Source organism: Polistes canadensis, unplaced genomic scaffold (assembly GCF_001313835.1).
Source record: "Polistes canadensis isolate GaletaPanama2010 unplaced genomic scaffold, ASM131383v1 scaffold_122, whole genome shotgun sequence".
In the NCBI taxonomy this organism is placed as follows: domain Eukaryota; kingdom Metazoa; phylum Arthropoda; class Insecta; order Hymenoptera; family Vespidae; genus Polistes; species Polistes canadensis.
Genome location: NW_014569669.1, coordinates 58617 through 78959, shown reverse-complemented (window position 1 = coordinate 78959; position 20343 = coordinate 58617). Strand labels below are relative to the sequence as shown.

General features: G+C 31.4%; 1 protein-coding gene and 1 non-coding gene across 2 annotated transcripts; both read right to left on the bottom strand.

Moving 5' to 3' along the window:
• Window positions 1–1130: 1130 nt before the first annotated feature.
• Window positions 1131–11635, bottom strand: LOC106788019 (murinoglobulin-1-like). The gene is made up of 25 exons (XM_014750897.1): window positions 11270–11635; window positions 10845–11014; window positions 9465–9706; window positions 9256–9372; window positions 8969–9135; window positions 8562–8670; window positions 8179–8412; window positions 7764–8006; window positions 7340–7671; window positions 6888–7249; window positions 6519–6670; window positions 6319–6445; window positions 6035–6212; window positions 5715–5943; window positions 5420–5625; window positions 4968–5317; window positions 4643–4887; window positions 4322–4567; window positions 3755–4147; window positions 3447–3681; window positions 3193–3365; window positions 2659–3106; window positions 2253–2549; window positions 1877–2101; window positions 1131–1787 (listed from the first exon to the last, which is right to left on the bottom strand). The coding sequence occupies exons 1-25, from the start codon at window positions 11350–11352 to the stop codon at window positions 1582–1584; spliced, it is 5769 nt and encodes a 1922-aa protein (XP_014606383.1). The 5' UTR covers window positions 11353–11635; the 3' UTR covers window positions 1131–1581.
• Window positions 11636–12999: 1364 nt separating this feature from the next.
• Window positions 13000–13071, bottom strand: Trnam-cau. Its single transcript has one exon. It is a non-coding gene; the product is annotated as a tRNA-Met (tRNA).
• Between the last annotated feature and the right edge of the window lie 7272 nt (window positions 13072–20343).

Below are 20343 nucleotides of genomic sequence, written 5' to 3'. Positions count from 1 at the left end.
TTATTTTTATTTTTTTAGATTTTTATTTTTATTTGTAATAAGACAGTTTTTTTATATTGTATTTTCGTCTCATATAAAATATAAACTGCTTGTAAAGTTGTACTCGTATCCATGGATTTTTCCTATGGGGATGCGCGTGTGAAATATTACTGCCAATTTAGAACATTGACACGTTCCTTTCATTCCTCAAGCGATTAGCGTCGATGTTAGTCGATGTCGATAGTGGGCAATAATATATACATATTTATTTATTTAATAAATGCATTATAATATACTGTAAAATGATTATACAGTAAGAGCAAATAGTAATACTACTCCAGAGATTTCACGATAAAAGTGGTCTTTAATGCTGGCGTTTAAAAATGAATTGAAGAGAATATGTGACATAATATTCGGAGAGACGAGCAAACGTTCTCCGTGATATTTCTGTTCAACAACGAAATGTATTCATCTTACCCAGCGTTAAATGCCAAATATACGCTATAATATCAAATGTTCTATTAATTAGTAGTTAATAACCGTTCATCCATTGTAACAAAATACTGTTTGATGTAGTAAAAAATTCGAAGGTGATTGTTAATTTGTATTAATTATTACAATAGTATACCTACAAGAACAATAAATAAACTAAAACAATATTTAATTATTTCTCTTGTCGCTAACGCACCTATGACTAATTATTTAAATCGTATTTCTAATTGACTTTTCAAATGTAATCATGTAAATTATAATTAGTAGTGGTAGTTGATGATTCCTGTTTACTACCTTATCGATAAAGTAGATTTTTTCATACTGACAGTCAGTAGGATGGATCCGATAAGTTTTCCCGAGAGCACAAAAAAGTTAAGATAGAACCGCAACACCGTAGGAACAATGGCAAGAAACCTTAACAGCAGAAAAAAATGAATAAATGCTTCTAATTGTTCACTAATTGCTCAATCAAAATCCATATAATTGCTTACTTTATTAATTATTTATTTATAATATAAAATTTGCTGCCATTCAATTAAAAAATCGAATAAAATATTGGATTTATTAGATACAATGATATAATTAATTCTCTATGAATAACGTATGTTTTATATATTATTATAAACCAAGAGGTTTAAGATTGAAGACACTATTTTTAATATATTTGTATTTTTTTTTTAATTTATTGTTCTTTTATTTACAACTTACAGGATTTGTAGAAAATTATACAGTATAATATTACAATCACCAATTTTTGTATTATCATTAAAAATAAGATTCAGCGTGATAAGTGAATGAATTTAAAATGAACTAGTCTTTCTTTTTGTAGAAAATGTTGGAATTAAGAGTAACGTATACGTATTATGCGATACTACTTATAATACCCTGTGCATATTTTTAACTCGTATGATTTAAAAATTGTTTTTCGTTAGTTAATATCTAAATTTATCATTAAATGTTTTGTACATTATCTCTGAAGTTTATAATCTCACGTATTTTTTCAATATGAATTTCTCTCTGATTGTGAGTGAAATATTGAAATGAAAGTACGTCGCAATTTTCGATTGTTATTTATACATTGTGTGATATTTATTCTGTACTATACGCATATCAACCACTGACCGGTCTATCATAGTCACGTTCATTTTTCTTTGTTTTAGAGCAATTCAATTTAGCTTTTATTAATATTGGAGGCATACCATTGGTGATCGGTATATTATAGATAGACATAAAATTATTAAAAATTTGTTTCCCATGATCTTTTAATGTTACAAATTCATTGCTTTTAGAAGATAACAATAATCCAAAACTTCCAGCTGTAACATATATTTTATCGTCAATATATCAGAATTTTTAAATTAATTAATTGCATTATAAAATGGAATTGTTATGTTTATCTACTTACGATTATCCAATGGTGGACAAGAACATATTGGATTTAAGATAAGTTCGATGGTGGAACGAAGTCGCTTAACATCACCAATTGGATTAAGATCCAATAATAATCTTGCTTTCCGTAGACGCCTAATTGCCACTTTTACAGCGCTATTTGCCGAACAATAGATGTCATTTAAGTTATCTGGTAATTCGTTACTGCATACAGGGCAAGATCGATTTGCATTGGTTGAATCTAAAGTGTTACAAACTTTATTATATTTATTCAATATTTTTGTTCGTATATATTTTATGCCGGGTATTCCAGGGTAAAATCTTTTTTTATGTTTTAAAAATATTTTTTCGTTTTGGAACTTTTGAAACAACCTGTAGAAACAAATACGTACCTGAAGAATTTAATTGGTCATCCATTTTGCGATCCCTTTGTATAGGTGTTGTAGATTCGACGATATCAATCTTGTCATTTGTTTTATTATCAATTTCATCGAACGATGCATTCTCTTGAAGATTAGTTATACTTGGTCTCACATAAACAAGCACTGGACCTTCGATTCCTTCCGGTGTGTCAAGCTCATGATCAATGGAAACAAAGGATGGATTGTCAAAAATTTCATCGACGATAGGAGTTGAGTTCATTTCTGAATCATCTGGCGTTTGACCACTTCCGGTATCCACCTGCGAAGCTGACAAAATAAAGTAAAAATCGTAGTAAAGTGCGAATTGTCTTTTTTCTCTTGATTTTTAAACAGAACGACATCATAAATTTTTACAAATATTATTAATTTTACTCACTGATTGAAGTGTCGGTGGATTTGTTACTTATATTTGGATTCTTTATAACTGGATCTGTTTTAGTTGTAATTGTTTTTGGATCAACATTTTCGATTCCCAATATATTTGATTTCACTTTGACAATTTTCCCATCGTCTGTTTTATTCTTTTCATTATGTTTTTTGAAGCTTACCGTATCGTGCTCCTTTTCATTCGAATCTACCGCCTTTACCGATAATAAATTTTTCAATTCCATTTTATTACGATTGGTTACCTTGTTTTTCATATTTCCACTTTCTTTTCCAAAACTTTTCGATGATTTTTCCAAAGTCTTATTGTGTTCTACGCTAGTATGTTTATTATGTTCGATAAACGCTATAGTAGCCTTTGTTACAACCGGCATTGGATCTGGTATCTTAGTTCCTTCGTTTATATCAGCGCTACTGCACGTTTGAGCAAAATTATAACTCTACAAAAGAATTGTTTATAATTTCAATTAAATTAAAAAAACAAAAATATTTGTATATTGTTAATTGCGTTTAGTATAATACTTACACTAGATACCATTAATTCTTGCTGATAATAATCGTACAACTTAACATTGGCAGGCTCGAGTCTGTCGACAATGTTCTCCCTCATAACATTAAATGATATACATGTTTTTTGTCCAATTAATTTATCGAAATATATAGTGACAATATTGTGGTCATCCTCGAAACGTTTTACCTCTGCAATATAAATATTTCCATGATCACATATATAAGCATTTTTCAATTTGAAAACTACAAAAATAAAGTCTGTTAATTTACTTGTACTTGGAACCTCTAACAACGAATGCAAACTCGATCGATCTGGAACGTATCCGCTGATCATTCCTATTTCAAGTAATGCCATATTGCTTTCTTCGTCTGCCATTTTATATCGAGCACAAACTGTAATTCTTTGCATCGAACATTCATCCACAAAAATAGCCGAAGTAGCAGATACCGAAAGATCAAATGCTTCAGAACCTGTCACTTTAGCTACATTGTATACCAAATTGTTCTAAAATGTACAAACAAAATCTTATTAATGATTGTTCTTGTCAATCGTTTAAAATCGTTTAAAAATCGTTTACCTGCACCAAAACGCATCCTTCACCTTCGGCAAAAATTTCTATTATTGTTGGTAAAGTAGGTAATTGAATCCGTATGAGAACAACTCGATTGTCATCATTCATTCTGTAAACATGATCAACTTCACTCGCGGTAACGAGAACCGATAAATCCGTGGAATTGGTAGACATAGCTAAAGCATATTTTGTAAGTGCTTCCAAGCCAAGAACAGTATCTTGCGTAGACGTAAAACCGCCTTCAGCGTTTCGTTGTTTACACATCCAGCGAACTGCCTTCAAAGCATCAACCATATTTTTTTCCCCGCCTAATTTAACGAGAGAAAGTACAGCATAAGCTGTCATTTCGATACTTAATCCTATTGATGGTTTAGTTTTGTCTTCCCACCAAAGTAAATCCTACAATATAAAATAATAATAATAATAATATATTTCTATGTTATATGTATGATAGAAAGAGATATTGTTGTATTGGATTGCTCGGAAAGTTCTTTTCTTTTTTGTTATTAATAAATTGAAATGAATTTTCTAAACAATCCAATTTATGTGATTTTTCATATAATATTTTCGTACATTGTTACGAGTAGCACGATTCATCAATGACGCCATACTTCCATTCGCTTTGGGATGTTCTAGCAATGCTAAAGCATACGTTGATAAAGCAGCTGTGTAAGGACTGTCGTAAACGTCGGTCAGAGCTTCTAAACAATAAAGAGCATTATTGATGAGTGAGGCTGTCAAAAGAACACCAGATTCCAGTAGTGATATGAGAATGTAAGCTGTCAGTGCTGCCGAACTATCGTCTTCTTGCAAACCTCCCTATAATCGAATATACAGATATACATGAATATAATTTAACAAATATATCTAAATAATTATATCCCTTTTTTTTACCTTCATTTGTTTGTGAAAAACAGTTCCTATTATAGGGAAACATCCATTTTCTAATTGTTTACTCATGATCCATTTAACAGATATCTTCAAATCACGTTCATCGATATAAATCAAACTGCGAGCTTGGGCAAAAGATTTGACTATGAAAGCAGTCAACCATATTGAACTTCCACTTTCTGAAAATTCGGGACCAAATGCCGAATAAGAACCATCTGGGTGTCTGTAATTAAGCTCACGTTGGTATCCTGTAATAATGAATTCCATTTAATATTTAATCTAACGAAAGTTAGTTTTTTCTTATTTTCAACATGTATAAGTAAAATACCCTTTTCCATGTTTTTAATAGCTTTAGTTCGAAGTTCTGGGTTGTCCATGCCATTGGCATCCATGTAACCAATTACGTGAATATTTGGAACGAAGAGAACCATATTTTGTTCACCACATCCCTTTGGGAGTTTAACGAGTTTGTCTAAGTTTTCTAATACCGGTCCTAAAATATCCCCTATCAAGGTTACATGAGCCTTCGCACTGTCAGGTATCAAATCCTTGGGTAAATCCAAATTCCAAACGATCTTCGAATCGTCACTAAAATCTTTCGGACACATGAACGCTGATTTTGTGATTTCGACCGGAAAACCTTCAGGTAGTACAAGGATTGGCTTCACGATGGTATCGCTTCAAAAAATTATTTATAAAAATACATTAATTAATTTCATTGATTAAAGAAAAAAACAATTATATTTTAATGATTATTAGAAAAATGCATTTTTAATATACCGAGTGAATACCAAAGTGTCTGGACCACATAATTCAGGATAATTAGCATCGATAGTTGCAGATACGGTGATATTAATATCTCCGAGAACTCGAGGTCTTAAAAGATATTCATAAACTACACTGTCTCTTGGGTTTACACAGAACGAAGCGATAGGATTAGATAAATGTAGATCTAATCCCGTTGCATCTTCCAATTGAATTTTAACCTGAAGAAAAATGTCGTTTCAATCATCAAACTCAAATACGTTATCACACGCATATATATATTTTTAAATTCTAATTAAGTTATACTTACTGGTAAACTATGTTGCATATAATTGAAGAGTGAAACCTTCATACGTAACATTTCACCGCGTTTGACGCTGTAAGGTAAACTGTAATCAAGAAAGAAGGGTTGGAAAGTAGTGATAGTAGTCGGTGGTGCAATTCCAAGCCCATGAACTGGTGAAATGCAGACTGTGTGTCCAACCCAATCGGTAATCGTATGAGGAAGAGTCCGTTCTATTGCTAATTTTCCTTCTTTTCTATTAAAAAACAATTAAATTCACATAATTGATTTGATATAATAGCATCATCATTTCTCGAAATATTTTAATAATTCGTTTAAATTAATACCCAGTTGGCACTAATTCCCATAACCACGTTTCTGGAAAATATGATCTAAGAGTAGTAACGAGATCAGGTGATTGATCAACGTATGCCAATTCCGCACCCATTTCCGTCGCTGTAGCTGGGAAATTGAGCAACGGATATGCCATAGGCATTGTTTTCATTTCATTTTTCATCATTAAACCTGTCAAGATAAATAATACATATACGAACAAATGTATACACATTTTTCTTAATAGTTTTTCTATTTTTAAAAATAAAAAATTAAATGAAATTATATGATATATTACCGGGTTCTTCGAAATTAGGACGACTGAAGCTGTATAATTTAAATTCGTGTTGCCTTAAATTGAAGTGAAATTTTGGACAAGGCTTAGTTTCTATGTTTAAATCGCTCATCACTATTGCACCGAAATCCTAAGAAAAATAATGAATTATAATCAAATTGATATCTGAAAACATGCATAATCATTTTAAATATAATATTTACATTGAAAGCCTGCGATGCATCCACGTAACTAACATCATCCGGTGCAACAGTATCAGTGGGATGTCTTCTACTTCTTCTCAAATTCCAAAATGGTACTCCAATTGTAGGAAAAGGTAAATGAGCGACTTCTGTGGTGCCTTGCTCTGTCTGTACTATTTCGGCAAATAATGAAAATTCATTTTTAATGATACAACATTAGTTAGAGAAAAATTGACTCTGATTGGATTGGGATTCAATAACCCAAGTGATTCCTGCATTTTGTGTGGAATATTCTTACAACTAAAATATTAGTTAATCAAAAACTCAGAGTTCTCATTCTTTCGTAGCATCTTTAAGATGAACAAATACATAAACTGGAGCCTTACATACCTTTGCAATTATCCCAGTACCACATAGGCCTATTTTCTGGATCGGGATGGAATCTTTTAAGTTCATTAAAAGTTTGAATGGGATCTATCAAATTTGATTTCGATCCAGCTAAAAAGATAGTTGATTTATCGACAGCAGAAATTCCACAGAGAGACCATGGGGCAGCTTCTACGTGATACTGTGTAGTTGTGCCAGGACTTTGAGCATCTGTGTGCCATGCCGTTTTAACTTTATTTTCGAAACAATGGCCAACTTCTATGGTATAACTCGTGGCTACGGTTTCGCCGTCTGATCTGACGTAATATAAAAGTAATTCAGAAACTGGTGCCATACTTGGCGTAATTTTCACGCTCAGAGGAAACCTGATAAGAAATAAATAATTTCTTGTATATTTCTTTAATTTTCTTTTTGTATATTATATTAAATATATGAACGCGTGTATATAATCTCACCGGTGTACTATAGTGTTTTGGTTCGTTTTATTAGTACCTGATTCTACAGGTCCTAACAAGTTGCGGAAATCTGAATAATCTAAAACTGTGTCGCGTGTTGGTCTGTGCTTGACATGACCATATATTAAAAGATCTCCTTTCGAATTAATAGAATAATGGAATGAAATCGATTCATTATTGTTATTAGTAACTGGTACCGTGTACATAACATTGAATGAATATTTTTCACCGCAAACGATTGGCTGATATCCTCCAGCAACAGCCAAATAACTATGGGATGGTGAATACCAAGGAAATACATCATTGTATGCTGAAGGTTGATCCATAAAAATCTATAATTAATGTTATATACATAAATCATATTATAAATACTCAAAACAATGCGTTGTTTTATGGACATGTAAAAAAGTAGATCTTTGTTTACCCTCCAACGTTTGTCCGGGGAATAATATTTCGTAGGATAATCAACACCGGTTGCTACGAAACTCATTAAAACGATATGCTTCTGTGGCGGTGGAACCACGAAATCAACAAAACCGTCTGCCGCGGATATAAAATGACGACATTCCACTGCCGATCGAAGCCACTCATCTTTTCCACGGATTCTCAAGCATAGCTGAATTTTTTCATTTCCAGCAGGAACATTGTCTTGACGAAGAACACGTAACTATAATATTAAATACTTAATATAATTAATATAAATAATAATTTTTTAAATTTAAGATAATTATTATACATAACTGCAAACTAAACGAAATATATTTCAATTAATCAAATATAAACATATATATATATATTTACGTATATTTATACGAACGATAATAATTTCGTGTAGTCACCTTTCCGTGATAAGGTAGACCCAATTTAAAATATTTCGGTGTGTACGGTGCAAATTCCAATTTAAGCACTTGGTGCACGACTACCGTTCGACTGATAGTGTTTTCTGAAATACCGGTACCAGCTTCCGTGAAATTTGCTATCAAAGCGATGTTATTTGGTGCTACTTTCCAATTAGCTAATCCAAGAACCGCACTGGAAAGTGCAAATTCGGTACAACCATCTGGCGAATCGAGCTGTAACAAACGAAATTTCTAATTGCACGAGATTCGATTCCAATTGATCCGATTATCCATGTCTGTAAGAATTTTTTATTTTCTGTATATGCTTATATTATCAACAACATGTGATTCGAAATATCTTATTAATCGATAAGTTTACATACTTCAGTTTCATAATGTATTTCAGGTAAATTTAAGTTTCGCCTCCCGCTTGGAGTTTGTGGAGTCAATTTCAAGAATAAGGTACCTTTTACTGGTTTCCCATAGCTGTACCTATTATGGACATTATCATATGATTAAAAGTAGTATTCGTTTAGGATCATTTACGCAATGAGTTATCCATTTTTAATGCACATGCTTATGTGATTTATGATTTAAAATCACTTTTCAAAATTTATTGTAGTGTAAATTTTTGTAGCTTTCAAGATAAACAATGTATTATTATCAATAGAGTTGCGAATAACTCTTTGAAACAGTGAGTTTTATGAATCATCAACCATATTGGTATACAACAATGATAAATGAAATGCTATTTCGTGCTAAGAAATTCTATGAAGAATCTTCAAATTACTTTGCACAAATATTCCACGTAACGTTTTCTGCATCTGCAAGTATATATCTTGGTGACTTTATCTGTACTTGGAATCTTGGCAAAACGTATTTCTTAACTTCGAATACCGTCGTATGAAATAATTGTGGTTGCGATTTCTTTTTTTCAACTTTTATTGTCCATTTACCCTAAATTTAACAAAAAAAAAAATATATTTAAATTAATATATAGAACGTTTCTCTCTCTCTCTCTCTCTCTCTCTCTCTCTCTCTCTCTCTCTCTCTTAAATGAAATTAATATCATCTTACCGGACTCGCTTCGGGTGTTAAAGAAAATTTCAATTGAAGCATCCCATTTTCCGTAGTCATGTTTGTCCATTGCGCTACTCTTATCTCTGACGGATTTTCGATCCATATTTTTGGAATCTGTATAAAAATATCAGATATGACATTTTTTGTTCTCTATCGTAAATATAAACAATGAAAATTACATCGACAGAGATTATCATTTGACTTACTCTTTTCTTCCAAGGCTTCAAATCGTGTTTGAGCATAAGAATTCTAATGTTCACATCTTGTCCTGGTTTATAAACAGGTTTATCAGTTTCAAGGAACGTTATTATAGAATCGTGTTCAATGTAAACTTCTTTATCGGCAATAACAGAATAATCAGGATGCTTGTCGAATTTCATTCTCAATTTAAGTCTCGCAGTTGAGTATTTGGTTGATGGCACCATTAACTCCAAACATGTTTCCACGCCTATTTCATAAATTGATCATTAACGGACAATCATGCGTTAAGTTACATGTTGTTGGATTTGGAATAGAAGTGTTCTAAATTATTCAAATGACAATTCTCTTGCCGACTGACGTACGTTTAAAATAACCCCCATCAGGAATATATTAGATATTGCTTATTCGACCATATTCACTATAAAGACCGATGACTCAAACGCGCGTGATAATTCAATTAATTATTATTTCTGCAATTACGTTTGCACGAGGCGTATGCACATATATACATATACGAGGAAGATAATCACTTGACTAAAGTGAACAAATTAATCGAGAGACGATGTAAATGCAGGATACGATCGTTTAGATATTTTTCTATTAATATCATTCCCAGTTACATACTATAGATCGGACCTATATTTGTACTTTATATTATCGATCATTAGAATTAACTTTGATAACATTCAAAAGTTCGATACTGATATTCTTCATATATTTTGAGCGATAACAATGCCGATGGGTTTCCCATGTGATTTAAAGATTGATTATTTCCCCTCCAACAAGGGACTTAGCCAATTCAGCTCCCTCGCAGGAAGCGACGACAATTTCAATTTACAATTTGTTTAAAGAGCCTTACGTGACATATAGAAAGATAGAGGTAACTGAAGAGGGGAGAAAAGACATGTCTATGTGTACGTGCGTGTCTGTTGTGTATGCTTTATGTGTGTAAGAGAAACAGTGGAAACAAATTTAATACAAATATTAATCGTATTAAAAATAGAGAGAGGTCTCAGTTATTTTAAGCGTGATTGATAACTTTCGGTCTAAATATAATTTAAAGATAATAGAAATATTTCTATATAATAAAAATTCAATCTCTCTCTCTCTCTCTCTCTCTCTCTCTCTCTCTCTCTCTCTCGTAAGAAAAGGTCAACGTTCAAATATTTTCGATTGATTCGCAGATAAAAAACATATTTACGTACGCGTACGTTGTTATGAATGAAACGTTTCTATTTAAGAGAAAACTACAAATATATATTTATTTCTAACAGAAAATAACGTTAAATCAAAACTTGAGTCGTTACCTTTTCTTTTTTGTAGTCATTAATTTTTCTTCCCTATTTCATTGTTTTCTAAACATGCTTTAAAATAATTGTACTTGCCAGACGTTACAACGGTATCAGTGCTCGCTAATATCTCTTCTTCTGGAGCGGACGTTGGGGACAATAGTTCGAGAAGTATTTTTGCCGGTGGTTCTAAATTATGCAGGGACAAACATCCGCTTTCTATCTCCCCGGCTAAGAATATTTTCGGTGCCGTGAATACATATCCCCTGTAATAATAATAATAATAATAATAATAATAATAATAATAATAATAATTATAACTTACGTTATGTTAATATAACAATTTGTATTATTTAATTCTTAGATATTCTCCCTCGTTAAAAGATTTGCGATATTAAAATACGAGATTAAGTCGCGCCCCCCTCCCCCCACCCACCCTTCCGTCTCGTTTGATTAGAAAAAGAAAAATTTGTTAAATAAAATATAAATTAAAGAATAAAATTCTTAAATAAGATATTTACCGGTTAGCGGTGTTGGTACTTTGACAGGGATGAATAGTTGTCAATAGATGGACGAGTATAACGTATAGAAGAGATTTAAACATTGTAATTGACAATGATTTTTCCACTTCTTGTTTACACTTTTTCCAACTTAGATGATACCATTTATTCTTTGAATTATAATTACTACCATTGAAGTTATATATATATTCGCGATTAAACAATATAGATATTGACGAAGCCAATCAACAAACGAACGAACGAACGAATGAACGAACGAACTAACGTTGTCGGCGAACGTTAACGTACTGAGGTTCGACTAAAAGCATGAATATTCGTTTTAGCTCTTCTTGTTAACCCTTCTGAACTAAAACGGGGAGGCTTAGGAGCGTTCGACCGATGTTGATTAGCACTCGCGTCGATCTCTCTCTCTCTCTCTCTCTCTTTCTCTCTCTCTCTCTCTCTTTCTTTCTCTCTGTTTTATTCTCTCTACTGGTCGACGACGTTTTGCAGTTTCTTTTTGTGTCTCCTTTCAGAAGGACTTTTGTTCTTTCGATTCTGAACTCGTTCGTTCGTTCGTTCGTTCATTCGTTCGTTCCTTGTCCCTACCTTATTCATATTTAATATCATTTTCTAACGTATGATCATAAAGAAATATCATGCAAGAAATCTGAAGAATTTCGTTTAATTATTTGAACATTTTTTTATATTGTTTAATTGTTAATACATTTTTCCAATTTTTTTTTTCTTTTCTTTAAATATAAATATTATATTCTTATAGTATGATAGAGTGTTTTTTTTTTATCGAGTAAAACAAATAGAATTCTTATAATTTTAATGATTATTCAAGCTTTCGGAATTTCCTATGATTTTATAATAATTCTAACGATATTTACGTATATTCTATAGTTAGAAAAAGAAAAAGAAATGCTTTAACTGTATCAATGATGACCCCTGTTACAAAGAATAAACTGCTATAGGTTATCGGCGCATTTATATAGGATATTAAGTTCCTTACCATTTTATCACGAAAGTAGAAAGAAAATTGTAATATTTTAAATATATTTCATTTACAAATAGTCTAACTTAATCCTCCTATCTTTAGAAGGGGTCATTGAATTCGAAATATTGTATTTTTTACCTTTTTATAAGGGTAATGCTAACTTTTAAGGACAACGGTGCATAATATATTTTTGAGAATATCTGGAAAAATGATTAAATTTACCGAATTATAATGTCATTCTTCATAAAATTGTTTCTTTATATAGATTTTGAATATCCAAGAATAAAAATATTATCAGTTTTTAATATCGAATTATCTACTGTTGTTAATAACTCTGTAAATGTGTTATCTAGAAAACTGTTTTATCGATTGTAAATAATACATATTACAAATTTGTACATATGATAAATGCTAAATTTATAAGTCGATAATTTGAAAAGTTTTTTATATATTCTTTTTCATCTAATTACAAGTTAAATTACATTCCTTTGAATTAAAAAGAAAAGTATATGATGTAATATAAAATTATAAAATAAAAATGAGTTATTTAATTTTTAATAATAAAGTAAAATAACTTTACTTTATTATAACGGACTGGATTTTTTACGGTCAAAAATTAAAAAACAAATATATATATACATATATATGAAATTTAATTAACCAATTTTAAACCCATCGAAACTTATATGTTAAAGTACTATGAAAAACTAAAAAAAAATAAAAATAAAACATGAAAAAATAAAATTTCTAGCAGAGCGTGGTTTCGATCCACGGACCTCTGGGTTATGGGCCCAGCACGCTTCCACTGCGCCACTCTGCTGTTGTGTTCACCATCGGTTAAATACGATCCAAATTCAAATTTTTTACTAATATATATATATGTAATACATAAGTAAGGTATTTATTTTATCTTGAATCAAACGCATTATAAAGTACAGGTAGTTAAGTAATATTAACATTTCAATATTACAACATGCAATAATGCATTCAAAATACTAAATTTCTTTTTTTTATAATAAGTAACTTTTTCATTACCTGTTCATGAAAAATGTTTAAATTATAAATGAATTAGAAAAAAAATACTCATCAATATATATTTATACATACATACATACATACACACATATATATTTTTTTTTTGTAAATTTATATATATATGTCTGAATATATATATTCATATTTACATTTATATTTATATATTCTATTAATATTATATTATTATATATATCATATATTTATATTACATTATTTTTTTTTATATTTGTTTATATATATGTCTAAATATATATAATATATATTTAAGTTTATATTTGGCAATGAAGAAAAAATATGTACATATATTATACATTATATAAATTTTGTTTTTTTTTTCGTTACTTACATCAATCGCGAAAAAACATTTTCCCCCACTCTTTTTTGTTCCTTCCCCTCTCCGACCACTATGTAGGATAATTCTCTGGCGCTAGAAGGTAAGTATTTACGCCGGTGCGTGGCAGTGGGAGTGCGAGCGTGGCCGCGCGCGTGTACGGTATGCGTACGGACAGTGTGTACGATATTTCGCGACCACCGATGTTGATGATATCTTCGAAAATGTATTACAACAAAGTATTTTTTATTAACTATAATTTACAACTTGTATTTTCTCTATTATCAATCGTTAATAGTTGGCTCGTTCTGTTACCGTGAGATTAGATATTTACTTTCTCTCATTTTACCTTTTTTTTTTTTCTTGCTTTCATGTTTTCTTCCCTCTCTTTCTAATATCTGATTTCTTTTAATTTTTATTTTTTTATTTGTCTGCCTTATACACTTTTCCTTCAAATTATATTTTCACTTTGATCATTACTCTTCGGATTATATCACGTATTATTATTTTTTGTTGTTGTTTACGACGACGATTCGACAACAGTAATGTGTGTGAAAGTGCTACTTCTCGTTGTGTAGTTATCGATAATAATCAGAGAGAAGAATTGAATACACTTATATTAATATACATATCGCAATATTATGGAAATAAACGGCCACGTACGAGGATTACGTATTTAGATAAATCATGGCGTTCAATGCGGGCCGGTGATCTATCAAAAGAAATCGACGCATATCAAAGTTTGGCTGTTGAAATAGAAGAGAAGATTTAACGAGATTTATCGACATCGTTTATCTGGTGTCGATCTCACACTTATCATCAGGTAAAATAAAATTATTGCTTCATTAGACTTTTTTCTTCTTTCCTTTTTTTTTTTTTTTTTTTTTTTGTGGATAAATGCAACGATCGTTCGAACTGTACGTATAAATGTTTGTGGTGATCATTTGGCGATTGTGATATATTACACGGATTTACTTCATTTTGGCCATTTGCCGATCTATAATTCAAACACGAATTATCACGTGTTATACACGTGTTGCGAATGAGAATCCGCGCTTAAAACTAAACGGATCGTTTCAAAAACTTTTCCGTCTCGTATAATTTATACATTTACTAATATACGAAATTCGAAAACATAATCATTCATCGTGACATTCGTTATGCATAATAAAATGAATATGCGTAAAATATGTGCAAATATTTCCCAATCGTATGTTTTGCATAATCATGTAATTATAATTTGTCACACATACTGTTCACATAACTTCTCTTTTTTCTTTCTTTTTTATTGTCGTTGACTTTTAACAATTTTTTTAACTTCTCAGAATTTCGTATTAAAACACACATTGTCGAAGTAATCGTAGTATTAAAGTCTCGACCATTTTTCGTCTACCCTTTTTTTTTGTAAATACACATTGATTTTTTTCACCCTGAACGATCCTTGAATTCGCAAGAAAAATGTTGAGAAAGATGGCGGAAATCATGGTGGAAATCGTATCTCTATGTGTCATAATTTAAATTGAGTATGCGGTTACGAAATACACGTTACTGTTCGTTCGATTAAAAGGAGAAAATAATATATTTATTTTCTCTTTATAACAAAAAAAAAATATAATATTTTATGCGTGACGCACCTTTAAATTCTCCTTTTCGATATATATATATATATTCTCAATTTTATTCAACATTCGAGAGCTGGTCGAATCTGACCAAATTTGGTAAACTTTTATCGAGAGAAGTGGGATATAGTTTGGTAATATTACTTGGAAAAATTACAGCACAAGTATATATATATATATATATACACTTACATGAGTATGTGTACTTGTGCCCATTCATTCGCGTAAATGAATATATTTATTTTTGATCGTGTATTCAATGCATTAAATTAAAAATTCATTTAATTTATTTTTTTTATTTTTGCACGAATATTAGGTATTTGTGTATCGATGTTGTATTATATTGTATAATAAACAAAAATAATGTATGAACAAAAAAACATTGAGCGTATAATATGGCACGCCAATTAGAAGTGAAACATCTTTTCTTTTTTTTTTTTAAATTAGTATAAAATAATTCAAATTATTCAGATACTAAAGATAGAATTAATGTATTTATTAAAGATATACCTAAAAAAAAAGTTTAATCTTATGTTAGCTTCAAACGATCCAATCAAATCGATCTGCATACCCGATAAAAAATAATAAAAATAGAATAGATTTTAGGTTTATCTTCTACAACAACAAAATCGAGGAATGATAAATTATTAAACAAATAGAAAAAACGCATTGGCGATTATAATCTTTGATCACGAAGTTGCATAGGGTATATTTCAAATACTCCAAATATTTCCGTAAAACCAGGCGCGTGTCGTGCCTTGTTGAATCACTTGGATTTAGGCAGATGCCAAGCGGCTTGTTTTTACACGTTCTTCAAAATGTAAACACGAAGATTGCTTCGTATCTTTCCTTCCCTTCGTTTCCGAGTTTATACTTGCACTCGTCTATGGAATACACGGAACACAAAAAAAGGAACATTAAAAAAACAAAAAAAAAACGCGACGAGTTTTTCATGTTTGCAAATGGGGACTAGTAATTTAGTGGTACGCGTTCTAATGATGATGAAAGATAAAATATAATAAAAGAAAAGAAAAGAAAAAAAAAGAAGAAGAAGATAAAAGACAAATATACTCTCTTTATATTTATGCAAATACGTGTCCCCAGGCCTTTTTCAGGAAGGGTCAGTACGTAGTATATCTAACGCGACCTTCATATTGTCGCGAATTCGCACATTTCAACGTTCCCCATGGTAGTTTAATGTTCGACCGCTCTCTTCGTTTCGATTAAATCCCTTGAATAGGCATGGTAACGTTACTACCGTCTCGCGTTGACAAATTGATGCTGATATAAATAACACGAGGCTAGCTCGCGCGAGTGTCCATATATCTTCCCAATAAAAGCACAAAAAAAGAATAACTATTTGCTATCTCGCGTGATCTATTTCTATTTTTCTTCCTTTTTCCACGTTAATATCGACCTTCCTTCCTTCCTTCCTTCCTTCCTTCCATTCGAAAATGAATGAACCCTATTAACCCGACCAAGTCTATCATTATCCGATTAAATTTTTCGAGGGTCTTTATCGAAACACGCAAACACTATATCGAATTTCTACAATAGGTATAATATTATATACTCAATTTATCAATAATATTAAGAAAAAAAAGAATCTTTAGTTTAGAACAGGTTTTCTCAAAGTGTAACTTGTAAAATTATAACAAAACTAACACATTCTATATGTCTATGAGTTTATAATAATAAAAAAGAATATAATAATATAGAGAGAGAGAGAAAATTTGTATTCAGAATTTTGAAAATATTTTGTCGCGTAAAAGGGGTTGTCGAGTGGAAAAGTTTGAGAAGTCATGATATAGAATATATTAAAAATATAAATAAACAGAAATAAAAATTCTTTTTTTTTTCTCATCGTTTATTTAACGGATCATTTTCATAAAGTTCCATCATTGTACAGCAAAACGATATGAACGAGCCAATAAGTGTCAAGATGCTCATGAGTATGATCTCGAGGAGAATATTATTGGTACTTTCGGAGTTACATAAATACAAACTACTTACTTTCTTTGGTCCTTTCACTGTCCGATACGATACCACACATGCATACGTTTAACGTTTAACGTATTTCCCAGGTACATAAGACAGTAGGATTAAGAGAGTTTATGGTGGACATAAAGTGATAAAGAAGTAAGTACGAATGTGCATGCGTGTGTCATCGTATAGCCAAGTATTTTTACGCTATCATTTAGCTTACTTGGACTTACTTAGTGGAAAAGGAACGTGATAAGGAAGAAGAAGTAAAGAAGAAGTTAAAGAAAAAGATCCGTTTGCTTGAGATCGAGTCACCTTCGGTCTTTTCTTAAGGTCAACGTACTTGAATCTTTTGGTCGAGCGTTTGCTTTTAAATCATATCAAAAAGATAGATAGGGAGAGAAAAAAAAAAAGGCAAGAAAGAGAAAGAAGAGAGAGAAAGAGTCCTTCGTTGGTGGCCTTCGCTATCGTACAACTAAAAGTCAACTAAAAGTCGTTATTAATGACCCACGTCTGGAAGAACATCTCTTACTACAGTTTACGTTCTTGCTTGTTTGTTTTTTCATCGTTGCGTTGGTATAAACGGAAAAAGAAAGACACGTATAGAGAACGAGTAACAGACGTTCAAACATTTTTCTGCCATTTGACGTATATAGGTGAACGTATATGAGATCGAATGTACATAAATACTTACATATTATGTATATTTGTCGGTCATTTGCTTATTTTTTCTTTTTTTCTTTTTTTTTTTTTTTACAATTGCTGCACATTCGAATTCTCTAAAGTTTCAATTAAATTACAACACAGTAATAACTTACTATAATTAATGAGGAAATTAAATATTTAATTGGTACAAATAATCATACATTTTGCAGTCTGGCAATGAGTTAATTTCATTTACATTAGAGTTGTATATATACATTTATATATACATATATTATAATTATTACATCTTGATAGTGTAGTTACGAAGGTGAAGCTAGCCATTTTTTCGAAATCCACCGTTGAAATGAAACATTGTTCTCTATCAAATTACTCTTATTAAATGTTGTTTATATGCTCTTCCAAAAATGTTGTGCATGTGTATAAAGGTAATAATGCACCTAATAAATAAAATTTAAGATTGTAACGTTCTCATTTTAACATTCTTTTAATTTTTGTGCAATTTCTTAAATAAAACTACACTGTAAAGATGTAATTATTACAATATAGTATATAGGGTGATAATTATGACAGTGGACTATGTAAATATATATTCACAAATTAAATTTATATTATTTTTAATATTAACTATCTGCTCTTCTAAGTCCAGTTTAATTATACAGGCGTTGGTTGACTATCAGCGTATAACCAAATTGTTTGAAATGAAAAGAGTTTCAAATTTTTGGCACTAAAATAAATTATAAATAAAATTAAACAAATATATATTTGTATATATGTCACTACCACTGCTATAATTATCGGCATTTACGTGTTGTAGGAAAGGTATTTAAAGATCGAAACGCGTACACACATCTGGAAAATAGCGATATCCTTGGAAGCAGTATTTCACTCAGGACGAAACGTAAGGAGTTCTCTCTCTTACAAGCGTAGAAGGTTTACAAGAGGAAAGGGGTGAAAAGGGATTCTCGTAGAACAAACAGTTCTTTGAGACATCGCGTGTTCTGCGACATAATCGTAACGAGAACGGACTACAAAAGGCCTAGACAAGATAGAGATAGGTTTAATTTACTCACCCCAAGTGCGTTTAATCGTATATCGTCGTAAGACAAGCGTTTACGTTGACCCACGGTTGTCGTTTTCCGTAACAACAACAATAACAACAACAACAACAACAACAACTACACAGCGGCGTCTATAAATAAATTCTTTTTTATTTGCCTTCTTCCATTCGTCATTGTTCTACTTTCACAATGAAATGTTAATTTGATCAATCACGAGAGGAATTTGTGTCATCTCTTTTTTTCGACTACGCGAAGACTAATTCGAAAGAAAAAGCAATTATCTGATCACATTTAATCAGGCTGGATCATTAATCATTTAAGACAGGTGTGTATAAATGGTGATTCGCGTAAGTCCCATATATACAATTCTTTGTTTTATTTGTTTCTTTCGGTAATATGTTTTGCCTCCCGAGATGCACAACATTTGGTTTTGCAAACAACAAGTTGCGTGAAGCGGTAGTTCACTTTACAATTAAGTAGCTACAGAATGGATTGATTGATGACGCGAGGATGGTGTGCGTGCGATACGTAGTAGAGAAAAAGTTGTCCATCCTTGGCTCAAGGTGTAATGGTAGATTGATCGGAAATGGTGATATCATGAAAATAACATCACGGTTTATTTTACTTAAGTAAATTACTCGTTTAGCGCTATTACGATTAACGGACAATTTAATATCTTTGTTCTAAATAAACCTTTCGAAAAAAGAGAGGAAAGAAAGAAAGAAATAAAGGAAGAAAAAATATGAAGGAGTGAGTTCTGTTAGGGTTTGACAAAGTCGAAGGTGGTGGTAGGAGGGCTAAGGAGGGCGTGTTGTGAGTTACGTAGGTAGATAAATGACTTGCTTCGCTGAACTTGTACGATAGAGATATTAATCTTTCTCACGAACGTGCCACCCTACAACCCACCTATCCCTTCTCTTGCGTCTTTCATCTAGATATGATCTTTGGTAGTCTTTCTTTCCATGTATTTACCTTTCGTCTTTCCTTTCTCTTCTTGATCTATCTCTCCCTTCTTCAACCACCACTACCACCACCACCACCACCACCACCCTCTTTTCTCCTCTCCTTCTCCCTATTACTACTACTACTTCTCTCGAGTAGTACGACCGTATGAAAAGTGGAATACCATATGTTCGAAGGGGTGGAATTCGAGTTACGAGTGCTTCCAGAGTGTATAGCCTTTACGGAAATGGCCTTTAATCTCGTTCGATGAAAGTCAAGAACGATTCTTTTCGCTCGCTTTGACGCGACGATAAAACGCAGAGCCGGTTCGTTAGTATACGAAATGTTTTTTAGTTTTTTTTTTTTTATTTCGGCTACTCGACGTCTCTCTTGCTCGTTGATTAATCTCTTTTAAACCCACGGATACAAATTATCATACTAAAACTGATTAAGAGTCT